Source organism: Eleutherodactylus coqui, chromosome 2 (assembly GCF_035609145.1).
Source record: "Eleutherodactylus coqui strain aEleCoq1 chromosome 2, aEleCoq1.hap1, whole genome shotgun sequence".
Taxonomy (NCBI): Eukaryota; Metazoa; Chordata; class Amphibia; order Anura; family Eleutherodactylidae; genus Eleutherodactylus; species Eleutherodactylus coqui.
Window position 1 is genome coordinate 343,629,675 of NC_089838.1, and position 13,031 is coordinate 343,642,705.

The following is a 13,031-nucleotide window of genomic DNA, read 5'->3' on the forward strand; positions in this document are numbered from 1 at the left end:
GACAGCACTTTAAAGGGGGAGGCAAGTGCAGCAGCAGGACAGGTTGGAAGAGGCAGTGGGCTGGCCAGAGGGAGAAGCAGGGCCAGAGCAAGTAATCCCCCAACTGTTCCCCACAGCACCTCCTCGCAGCAAGCTCCCATGCAGAGGGCTAGGTGTTCGAAGGTTTGTAGGTTTTTCAATGAGAGCGCGGACAACCGACGAACACTACCAGCCTGACCACCACCAGCATGTGCAGGCATATGATAGCTAAGCACCCGACGAGGTGGAACGAAGGCCATTCACCGCCTGCGGGTTACACCACTGACTCCTCCCAGGACGCAGGCACGAACGTCTCCCGTCCTGCATCCACCCCTTCACCTGAACGGTCCTCCACTGCCTCCACCAATGTGTCCCAACACAGCATTCAGCTGTCCATAACACAAACATTAGAGCGCCAGCGCAAATATGCAGCCACCCACTCGCATGCACAATTGCTAAACGTGCATATCTCCAAACTGCTGAGCCTGGAGATGCTGCCATATAGGCTGGTAGAAACTGAGGCTTTCCACAACCTAATGGCGGCGGCCGTCCCTTGCTACTCGGTCCCCAGGCGCCACTATTTTTCCTGCTGTGCCGTCCCCGCCCTACACCAGCACATGTCACAGAATATCAACCGTGGCCTCACCAACACGGTTACTGGGAAGGTCCACTTAACCACCGACACGTGGACAAGTGCTGGTGGGCAGGGACACTACATCTCGCTGATGGCACATTGGGTTAACCTGGTGGAGGCTGGGACAGAGTCTGACCCTGGGTCCACTCATGTGATACCCACACCAAGGATTGCGGGTCCTACCTCGGTCATGGTTTCTCCGGCTTATTATGCCACCTCCTCCAACCCCCCTCCTCCTACTCCTCCACCTCTCAATTGCCATCTGTGAGCACATCGCCTTCAGTCGGTAGCTCGAGGCGCTGCAGCACTGCCGCGGGGAAGCGTCAACAGGCTGTGCTGAAACTCCTGAGCTTAGGTGACAAGAGGCACACCGCCCAAGAAATGTTACAGGGTTTGACAGCAGACAGATCTGTGGCTTTCGCTGCTGAACCTCCAACCAGGCATGGTCGTGTGTGACAATGGGAGTAACCTGGTGGCGGCTCTGCAGCTTGGCAGACTAACACACGTGCCATGCATAGCCCACGTGTTCAATCTGGTAGTTCAGTGCTTTCTTAAAAATTTCCCCCATTTGTCTAACCTGCTCAGCAAGGTGCGTCGTGTGTGCGCACATTTCTGATAGTCCACCACAGATGCTGCCACCCTCAGGACACTGCAACAGCACTTCCAGCTGCCAGTTCACTGACTGTTGTGCGACGTGCCCACACGCTGGAGTTCAACTTTGCACATGTTGGCCAGGGTTTACGAGCAGCGTAGAGCCATTGTTGAATACCAGCTGCAACATGCCTGTCAGAGTGGTAGCCTGCGCAATGCTTCACAGAGGAGTGGGCATGGATGTCTGACATCTCTCAGGTGTTAGGAAACTTTGAGGAGTCAACACAAATGGTTAGTGTCGATGCCGCCATTATCAGCATAACCATCCCACTGCTTTTCCTGCTGAGAAGGTCGCTGCTAAGCATTAAGGCCGACGCTTTGCAGATAGAACAGCAGATGGGGGTGACAATAAGTCGCTTGATAGCCAGACCACCCTCAGGTCTGGTTCTCAGCGCATTTTGAAGGAGGGGGAAGAGACTGCTGCCCACACTGCAGAGGGTACCCATGCTACTTCCTTCACATCTGTTCAGCGTGTATGGGCCGAAGAGGAGGAGGAGGAGAGTGAGAGTTATCTAGTGAGGACAGCGATGTGTTGCGTACTGGGACTCTGGCACACATGGCTGACTTCATGTTATGTTGCCTTTCCCGTGACCCTCGCGTTAGATGCATTCTGGCCAACACGGATTACTGGGTGTTCACCCTTCTCGACCCACGGTATAAGGAGAACCTTTCCACTCTCATTCCCAAAGAGGAAAGGAGTGCGAGAGTGATGCAATACCACAGGACCCTGGTGGAAAAGCTGATACTAAACTGCCCATCTGACAACGCTAGCGGTCAGATGGATGTAGTTCAGTGGGCCAACTAGCAGGGGAGATGGGGAAAACAGGCAGCATGTCCAGAGCAGGCAGGGGAACACTCTCCAAGGCCTTTGCCAGTTTTATGGTACCCCAACCAGACTGTGTCACCACCCCCCACTCTAGGCTGAGTAGGAGGGAACAGTGTAAAAAGATGGTGAGGGAGTACATAGCCGACCGTACCACTGTCCTCATGATCTCTCTGCTCCATACAACTATTGGGTGTCAAAGCTGGACACGTGGCACAATCTTGTGCTGTACTCTTAGGATGTGCTGGCCTGCCCTGCCCCTAGTGTGTTATCAGAGAGGGTGTTTAGTGCGGCTGGGGGAATCATCACGGATAAGCGTACCCGCCTGTCAACTAACAGCGCTGACAGGCTTACACTCATTAAGATGAACAAATTCTGGATTTCCCTAGACTTCTCTTCTCCACCGGTGGATAGCAGCGTAACATAAAGTATCTTTAAGCTTGAACTGGAGAACCATGCATCCTCTATCACCCCAAAAAAGGGGAGAACGTAGCTTGGTCTATCCTCTGATCTTTCTCCTCCTAAATCAGCATGTCAGGATGCTGAACAACCAATTCTTCAGAGGGTCAAAAGGCTCTGTTAAAACAATTTTTTTTCTGAGGGCCGCCTCCAGGTTCTCACCTCCAATTTTGAAGGGGTTCACCACTAGAATTCAGCAATTGTGCTGGTTCCAGCATCATACGCCCACAGAGTCCACAAATGTATCCCATCGCAGTGTCCAGCTATCTGACACCTAGACAGAATGAATTGTCCTGGTTTGGCCACTCTAATTTCTTCATAGTACATGCTGTCTATCCCTGGAGCATTGGTTAAAAAACCCCTCGGGGAGAGGCAGGGGCTGGGACAGGCGATAGCTTGCCTGTCAGTGGACCGCCATCTGGATCCCATTAAGCAAGTACGAGCTCTATGTTAAAAAAATATTTCAGGGGTTCACCTGTACTCTTGGTACACAAATTTTTCAGGGGTTCGCCCACACTCTGGGTAAAAAATGTTTTATTTTAGAATGGGTTGTTGAATTGTGGAGATGTGTAGAAGTACTGGCATCACGTTTGTGGCTCATGAAATTTTGTGCGGAGGTGGCACGGGATTGGAATTATGATCATATATTAATTTATCAGCAATTCTTATTAGCATTGTGGGCTATCACCCAGAATTTCAAAGGGTCGCTGCCTGGCCCTGCCAACCCTCTGCAGTGTGTGCCTCCGGTTCCTCCTTATCGCAGACATACTTATAAATAGACATGAGGGTGGTGTGGCTATCAATCGACCGTGTGGCATGAGGGCAGCTGAACACTGCGCAGGGAATATTTTGTGTGCGCTGTGGACGCAGGGTCGTGCGGGGGGGGGGTTGGGCAGCAATGCCTGCATGTAACCCAGGAGAAGAGGCAGCGGTGTCACCCGCAGGCAGTGATTGTCCTTGGTTGCAGGTAGTGTGGTGCTTAGCTAAGATGTGCCAGTGCGTGGGCCTTGCTAATGAGGGTTTGTCCCAAGTAAATTGTTAGGCGGGTGACGCCAGACTCTTGCCCCCAATTTGGCTTAATAGTGGGATCTGGGAGCCTCAGATGCAGCCATGCATGCTGCCCCTGCCCTTCCCTATCCGTTTCTGTGGTGTTTGCATGACTTTCTGATGTTTTCAGGTGTTTCACACAACCTCCCCTATGCGGAGCATCGGTCAGCTTGAAAAATGCTCGACTCTCATTGACTGCAATGAGGTTCGTTACTCGAAACGAGCTCTTGAGCATTACGAAAAGCTCAACTCGAGTAAACAGCTCCCGAGCATTTTGGTGCTCGCTCATCTCTAATACTGACTCATAGAAAGAACTTAGTATCACACTGTGAACACCGCCAAAGCAAAACCCCCTCAAAAATGGCACCTTCACTTATTTTTTTCGACATTTCACCCCACTTAAAATTTTTTACAAATTTTGCCATACATTAAATGGCGCCATTATAGAATGCAACTGCAAAAAACAAGCCCTCATAGGTCCATGTCATACGGAAAAATAAAATAGTTCTGGCTCTCGGAATGTGGGATGAAAAATATGGAAACAAAGACCTGAGAAATGGCTGGTAGTTAAAGGGTTAATGTTAAATGTTCTCAAACATGATAAATGTCTGCACAGTGAAGGAAAACCCCATTCCTTTCTTCTGACATTAGGATGAGAGTAACAAAAGGACATGGAAGCCTTTGATTCAGTCTTGTGAGGAAGTTATAAGCATCCGTCAGGGCGGCGTGATAACCGCCGGCGGCTGATGAGTCTAGGTAGTTGTGGTGATGGAAGTCCTGCCTGGGATTAGTAGTATTACCCATCATCATGACAGCAGGAAGCCACTTGGTGAGGAGCGGCGTCATCGCTCCGCTCCTCTCTGGAGCCAGGCAGTGGCTGGGAAGTCTCCACCGAGACGACTTATTGTCTGTTTCTCGGTTTCCTTGTTTTCTTTTGCTTTAAACTCCAACTGCTGTAAACAAGATGGATAAGAAAGCGCAGAGCGAATGTATCCTGTAGTCCTGCCAGACGCCAACGTCAAGAATGCCACCAGAGCACCAGAAAATAGATTTATTTAGGCCAAAGATAAATATATAAGACTATGTACAATTTAACTTAATATCAAATATAAAGCATCTTCAGGATAACAAACACTACAAACACTACCAGTCGTCCATGGTTCCAGCACTTGCATCCATTAGTGGTCCCCATGCTATGGAGTGGAGGGGACCTCTATGCGGGCCGCGCATCATCTGTATCCCAGGCCGGTGCACAGAGACCTGACAAGAGTTTTATACTTTCCAACTAAAAAGTTTTTGTAAACAGTGTAGAATTGTTGTAGAGTCGTCACAGTGAGAGTCCGAGCGTCCTCCAAGGGGTGCGGGTCGATCTAAAGGAAAAGAGCGAGCATTACTAAGGGGGTCTTATCCCATCGGCACGGCCTTCTGAGGGCCTGCTTGTAACACAGCAAAGTGGAGTCTATCCATACGATTTTAGGGTACCGGTACATGCCAATGGAAAGCGGAGCGCCGGCGTGTTTTAAGCTGTTCACCATGCCTGATAAATGATACGATGTTTTATAGTCATTCCAAATGCAGCCAGACCTTGTACCTGTTTTATTTTTCATTAAAAAAGAGTTTTGTGGGGGAAAACTATTTTTTTTACTCTACTTTGTTTATTACATTTTATTTATTTTTTTCCCATAATTTTCAGCCATTACTCCTTTCCAATCCAGTGTCAGGCATCGCCCAACACTGAGATCTCCCTGCATAGCTCCCATGTTGGGTGACACACGTTCCTAAGGCCTCGTTCACGCAAGGCTTTAGCCTATACTGCGCTAAAAATCACATGAACAGGTAGCTAAGCAGCTGCGCTTAGTCATGTGCCACTGTGTGGTGACACAAAGTCCCGATATCTCCATGAGACAATGCCACAATATCGCACAGAACATAGATGCAATATTGCTACGATATTCTCGCTGCGATATCATGTCACCCATGTGGAAACCCAGGTCCAGGCGTTGCGTATTTGCCGCACTTGGTCCTTAAGGGCTTAATTTTTTTAAATATTGCTACTAAAATCATCGTGACGGGTCATTTTTATGTCTTTCTGTTGAGTTATTCCAAGGAACCCGCAATAAATAATAGTTGGGGAGTGTGCGGCGGCAGGGAAACTAGATTGGAAAGGGTTAAAGCCCCACCTCTTCCCAGCATACGATTCCAGTGCTGATGTTAGACTAGGCTAAGGCCCTTTAGTGACCCCAGTAGTATCATGGAGGATCCTTAGGATAGGCCGTCAATATCAGCTCAGTGGGGTTGTGACTGCAAACACCCCACCGATCAGTGATTGAAGGGCTCACTGAGCTCTTCTTACCGTACAGCTCAGTCCCAGTCACTTACATAGAAGAGAGCTGAGGCTGACCCAAGCTGCCCATCAGTGTGGGTGCTGAGCGTAGGACACCACCCATCTGATATTTATGGTCTATCAATACTAGAATTTCTCCTTTAAGGCCTTTCTGCAGCAGTCTCGTCTCGGTGTGTCACGGATATTGCTGCGCACTAACATCGGCTCTGACACTCGGGAGGAGGCCGACCAGGTAGGTATGGCTCTATATGTATGTACTGTTCTGTAGCTTCAGGGGTCCACGTGGGGCCTTGTTGTCTCCATGCCGGAGACAGATCATATTGTGCCGTACCTTCTGCTATAATTCGGGATGTACGGAGGATCTTCTGTCCTGTACATGCTGGACTATTCCTACGCTGCAGGTGGAGAACACGTCAGAGTCCTGAAAAGGATGTTGTATATGTGTCCTCTGTGTCTGCAGCAATAAGCCCAATGGGCGCACAGCCTTAGTAAAGTGATGCGGAGTAAATGTAGCCCTTCAGATAGTACTAACGTGGGGCAGTCCGGTCCTTGGCCGCTCACGGAGGTTTGTAGCCGCAGCCCGGCTGATTGGCGCAGCTTTTACTCTCCTGCCCCAGGTTCCCCGTATCATTAGATTCGGTTCCCAGCACTCTGAATGTGTCATCTGAGCGATCTCCATGTTGTTCATTAACCCCTTAGTGACGCCGCCTGTTTTGGGCTTGAGGGGGCAACGATTTTTGGTGGATTTTCATTTCCATTTTTCAAACGTCATAAGTTTTTTACTTTTCCGTTGACGCCGCCATATGAGGGCTTGTTTTTTGCATGGCGATCTGTCGTTTTTATTGTTGCTGTTTTTGGGTCCGTAGACTATATTGTAAAACTTATATTAATTTTTTTATGATAGCAGGGAGAGAAAACACATCAATTCTGCTATATTTTTTTTTTTTACAGCGTTAATCATGCAGCATAAGGGCTTATTCAGACGTGACCGTATATTCACGCCGACCGATATACAGCGTCCCTCTCTGCAGGGGGAGGAGGCTAGAAGAGCCGGGAGCAGTGCACTGAGCTCTCGCCCCCTCTCCACCCCTCTGCACTATTTGCAATGAGAGAGGGCGGGGCAGTGGCGGAGCTAAGTTCTGTGACTTAGGTCCATCCCCGTCCAGCCTCCTCCCATTGTAAATAGTGCCGAGGGGTGGAGAGGGGGCGGGAGCTCAGTGCACTGCTCCCGGCTCTTCCAGCCTCCTCCCCCTGCAGAGAGGGACGCCGATATACGGTCGTCTGAATAAGCCCTGAATGACACAATACATTTTTTCTGCGGGTCGGTACGATTACAATGATACCAAAATTCTTACTTTATTTTTTGGGTAACAATGGAGGTCGTTGTCCCGATACACCCAGAGAGCCCGGCTATTGGTGACAGATAGAGCGGCATCTCTTCTGATCTCACACTATCCTCAGGGCGTAAGTGTACATCCTACTGCGCTAAATACCTCCCCGCCAGGACGTACAGTTATGCCCTGTGACAGGAAGGGGTTAGGAGCGAGTGGGGGAGACTGCCAAATATAACAGGATGAGGTAAGGTAGACCGGGGCTGGGAGTAGAGAGAAGAGAAAGCTGTGAAGAGCCAATGGGGCATGGCTCAGTGCTGCTGGTATGTAGCTTATTAAAGGGATATTCCCATGAACTACAGCTCTGGGGGCTCCACTCCAAGGATTCTCATTGATCACTAGACCGAGATCTTGAGCTTTCTGCTACAGTTAGAGGGTCTCACACAGACGGATTCTAATTCCCTCCCATTCGTGTGAGTCTGCCCAAAGGAGTTTAAATGGCTCAATAGCAAAGCATTCACAGCACCACTCTGATGAAAACCTACAGCCCTGTAGATGGTCCATGAACCGCAGCACCCGTGTGTGCCCGCCACCCCTCCCTCAATTCATCATCCGGGTATTCGGGTAAAATCCTTCAGTAGCAAAAACACTCCTCTGTCTCCCCAAAACGAAGTGTAGATGCTGCCAGCGAAGTGTGATCCCAGCATGTGGGTGTGTGCAGTGGGTACAGACCATGGCCAGTTATCATTCCAGGTTAGCGCACCTTCTTATTGACTTGTTGCAGGATGTTGCCCATGGTCCGGATGTTGCTGGAGAACCTTTGTAAAGGCACGTTTAACTTGCATTGTGAGATGAATGTTGTCACTTCTGGAACAGAATTAAGAAGTAGTGTAAATCCATGCCGAATTTCAGCTTCCTGCCGAGATGTCTGCAAGAAAACAATGGCGCTTGTCATGAATCTATATCATGTGAATACAGGGCTTTCCATTGTAGCTTTACAAGTTAATGTGATTAGGATCAGGTTGTAAGGTTGGATGGCACTGAGCGCAGGCCTGCTGGAGACATGGAGGGGGATGGCACCGAGCGCAGGCCTGCTGGAGACACCGAGGGGGGTGGCACCGAGCGCAGGCCTGCTGGAGACACGGAGGGGGATGGCACTGAGCGCAGGCCTGCTGTAGACACGAGGGGGATGGCACTGAGCGCAGGCCTGCTGGAGACATGAGGGGGATGGCACTGAGTGCAGGCCTGCTGGAGACACGAGGGGGATGGCACTGAGCGCAGGCCTGCTGTAGACACGAGGGGGATGGCACTGAGCGCAGGCCTGCTGGAGACATGAGGGGGATGGCACTGAGCGCAGGCCTGCTGGAGACACGGAGGGGGATGGCACTGAGCGCAGGCCTGCTGGAGACACGGAGGGGGATGGCACTGAGCGCAGGCCTGCTGGAAACACGGAGGGGGATGGCACTGAGCGCAGGCCTGCTGGAGACACGGAGGGGGATGGCACTGAGCGCAGGCCTGCTGGAGACACGAGGGGTAAGGGGCTACTACTCTCTTATCTAACAGACTATTTTTGTGATGCACTGCTTGGCCAGTCTTGACTTTGATGACCACGTCAAAGCCCTTCCTGTCACTGTCATCTGAGGAAGTGATCTGTTGTGGTCACCCCATCATCATCATCATCATCATCAGCATTTGTTTCTTTCCAAGGTAGTTGCATCTTTCTAGTTATCGTGTAATATTGTATGTCATTTTGGCCTGATGGATACTCACCACTATACTAACGAGGAAAAACCAGGTCTGTCAAATAGTCATGCTCCGCAGATTACCACTCAGTTGTTCGCCTTTTTGTAATAATATCATATAAAGTAAGACTGTTGCATGTTTTGGCTGCAGTCAAGAAGTGGAGCGGGGGTGATGTCAGTCCAGTCCACGTGATTGCAGCTTTGGCGCATGCGGCCTGTCTCTTTCCTGCTGCTGCAGAAGTTGCCTTAGGCCTCATGTCCACGGGGAAAATCAGGCCCGCCGCGGATTCTCCATGGAGAATCCGTAGCGGGTCCCTCCTGCGCCGCGGACATGAGGCATTAAAATAACAATTCCTCACCTCTCGCACGCTCCTGATCTTCCCTTCTTCGCGCCTTGATCTTCTCTCCGTCGCGACCGGATCTTCTTTCTTCGGCCCGGCGGATGTGCTCGACACGCCAGCTGTGTGCCGCGCGCATGCGCCGGGCACATCCGCCCGGCCGAAGAAAGAAGATCCAGCCGTGAAGAAGGAAGATCAGGCCGCGAAGGAAGGAAAATCTGCATCGCCCGGAGCAGGTGAGTGTAATTCAGGCGCGGGTCTCCCGCGGACCCGGACGGCTTCCATAGGCTTCAATAGAAACCTGCGGGAGCTGTCCCCGCGGGAGACCCGCACTAAAATGGAGCATGTCCATTTTTTTTCATGTTCCATGATTTTTAAAATTCACTTTTATTGACCATCCGCGGGTATTTATCTACCCGCGGGTGGTCAATGGAGTCTTATGGGGCCGCGGATCCGCGTGCGGGAAAAACGCTGCGGATTTTAATTCTTTTGCCAGTGGACATGAGGCCTTAGGTGTCATCTGTCAGGAATGTCTTAGTATTTTATGTCCGCCTCTGCTCTGTTTGCATCAGCATCTCCTGTGGCGTATGCGCTGATTGGTCCACAGGGAGGTGTTCCCACTGGCCAGCCAATCAGCCATCGTGGGGATGTTCTTATTCTGGAGCTGCACCCTTGTTGGTGCCAGTTATGCTTCCCGGCTGAAGTGTTTGGTGAGGCAGCGAACTTCTGTCAGCTAAGTTACTAATTTCCTTCTACATTATACTGTGTAGTATACTTAGCTTTTCCATCAGCATTGTGCATCTGCCCTATCCTTCATCTAGGGACAGGCTAGATCCACTGGGCTCTTGACATGGGGCTGCTGACCTGCTTCTAGACAGGCTTCCCCAAACCAAAGATCCCGTCTCCCTATTTCTGTTGCCATTACTTTTTGTGTTCCCCACATTTTGCTGTCACACTTGTCCATATTTGCCCATTGTGGACATTGGTTACGTCTAGGCGTGAGCGGCACTGTATTTGTGCCCTGCATCAAACCCTTTCTGAAACCATCAGAATTAGAGATCATATTTGCTGAGCATAATCAATACACACGACCCAAACTAATTACAAAGTAAGTCAAAGGTGGCAGGGCTGGCATATGTTCTATGCTTCAGCACACAAGAAGCTGAGTCACTTTGTAAGTACATCATTTATCACTAATGTCTAATGGAAAGACGGGCATATGGCAACCAATCATGGCAACCAATCACAATGCAGCTCCTCCTAAACTGCTCTACAAAAGCTGCACTATGATTGATCGCTACGACTGCCAAGTATCTCCTGACGGCAAAGTCTAGCATCTAGACAAACTATCATTAGCTACATCTGTGCCACAGCAGTGTGAGATACAAGCAGGGGGCTCATTACTGCTGCTGACATCTAGCTAAACCAAACAACGGAGCGACTGTGGGAGGGGGCAATGTGGGGCAGTGTGGGCTCGGGTTTAAGTTCAAACAGATTTTATGTAGTCCTACATCCAACTGATGTGAACAATTGCATCGTGGTAACAAAATATTCTAAACAAATAGGTATAAAGAAAGCTTCAGAGATTAGAAGATGAAGGTAAAGAAGAAATGTGGAAGAGTTAGATAAGAAGATCTCCACTGCATCTTAGGTGGGAATATCCCCTTTAAGGAGCCATTCCTTAAAGGGGTTGTCCTGCGGCAGCAAGTGGGGTTATACACTTCTGTATGGCCATATTAATGCACTTTGTAATGTACATCGTGCATTAATTATGAGCCATACAGAAGTTATACACTTACCCCCTCCGGTGCTGGCGTCCCTGTCTCCATGGCGACGACTGAAGCCTTCTTCTCCTTCCATTAGACGCGCTTGCACTGTGCGGTCTTCTGCTCTGTTCAATGGGGCCGCTCCGGCATGCTCGTGCCGCACAGGTCTTCTGCGCATGCGCAGACCAGCTCTCCAGCGCGAGCACGCCGGAGCGGCCCCATTCAACAGAACAGAAGACCAGACAGCGCAAGCGCGTCTAATCGAAGGAGAAGGCAGCTTCGGTTGGCGCCATGGAGACGAGGACGGCAGCATCGGAGGGGGTAAGTGTATAACTTCTGTATGGCCAATATTTAATGCACGATGTATATTACAAAGTGCATTAATATGGCCATACAGAAGTGTATAACCCCACTTGCTTTCGCGGGACAACCCCTTTAAGTTGATTCAATGGCCGTAATATCAACCATGCCGTCCAAGTCGCATTGAGCTTCTGAAGCCTATTGTCATCTCTGGCAATGGTCTCTTCCAATTGTCTTAAATTGTCCATGTTCTAAAGGGAGGCGCTTCTGGTTGGGGACATTGTTTGGATTCCATAACTTTGGGATGACCTGCCTCATGGCCAAAATGAAGAATCTAAGTAGACCTTTTTTTGCCCTTGATATGAAACCTGGGAAAATTAACAACAGGGCCAATTCCGGGGAGAAGGTGATCCTAGCATGAGTCAGAGCATTGTATAGCTTATTGACATCCTCCCACAAGTTCTGAATCCCAGGGAACGACCACCATAAGTGAAGGAAATTCCCTTTGTACACTAAGCACCTCCAGCATCTGTCTGATAGCTGGGGATATATCTGGGCTAATTTGAATGGTGTTTTATACCACTGAGAAACCAACTTGTAATTTATTTCCTGAAATTTTCTGGAGATGGACAACTTATGTGTCAGGATTAGGGCCTTTGTCGTATCTCCGTCTGGGATTGGTGTCCCCAGTTCCCTTTCCCAATGTGCCTTGAACCCCACTACCTCGTCTTTTGTCTGCTAGCAGGAAAGGGTGTTTGTTTTAAATGTGTGTCAAGTGGTCTTATATCTTATAGATCCGAAAATAAATCTCTGAAAGCTGCACGGCTATCCCCGATCCCGGTCTCCTCAGCACTGCATCCAGCACCTACTCACTTTCTATGTTAGAACCAACGACAGAGGAAGAAGTCTCCAGATTGTTTTCCGCTGCTCGCCTCTTACCTCCTCCGATTCCTTTCCCCAGCTGTCATTACTCACCTCACCACCATCTGCAACCTCTCCCTAACCTCTGGCACTTTCCCCTCCTCATTCAAACACTCCATCATATCCCTTCTGCTAAAACAAAACAACCCTTAACCCGACCGTTGCTGCCAATTACTGACCCATCTCAAACCTTCCCTTCATCTCCAAAAGTATCAAATGACCCAATGGCAGTATAGTCAAGAAGTGACTACTCCCTACTGATCCTCCTTGACCTGTCCGCTGCATTTGACACTGTCGACCATGACCTCCTCCTCAGTATACTTCACTCTATCGGCCTAAAGGACACTGCGCTCTCCTGGTTCTCCTCCTACCACTCTGACCATTCTTTCAGTGTCTCCTTCACTGGCTCTACCTCTCCTCCACTTCCTCTCACTGTCAGGGTCCCCCAGGGCTCAGTCATTGGTCCTCGTCTCTTCTCTATCTACAAAACCCCAATTGGAAAAACCATCTGCAAATTCGGCCTCCAATACCATCTCTATGCTGACGACACCCAGCTATACACCTCTTCCCCAGACATCTCAGCACCATGACTGCAAAATCTCACAGACTTTCTGTCTGCTGTCTTTAACCCCATGTCCTCCCTCTTTCTCAAACTTT

At 49.8% G+C, this 13,031-nt stretch overlaps 1 protein-coding gene across 2 annotated transcripts in view; it reads right to left on the reverse strand.

The window, feature by feature from the left end:
- Positions 1–4,678: 4,678 nt before the first annotated feature.
- LOC136610924 (erythropoietin-like) overlaps positions 4,679–13,031 on the reverse strand; it is a 41,895-nt gene continuing 33,542 nt past the window's right edge. For both annotated transcript variants that reach the window (XM_066590116.1, XM_066590115.1), the window contains 2 exons: positions 8,071–8,235; positions 4,679–5,002 (listed from right to left, as the gene is read on the reverse strand). In XM_066590116.1, the coding sequence (XP_066446213.1) occupies positions 4,862–5,002; positions 8,071–8,235 (306 nt within the window). In that variant the 3' untranslated portion in view covers positions 4,679–4,861. The remainder of the gene's footprint in view (positions 5,003–8,070; positions 8,236–13,031) is intronic.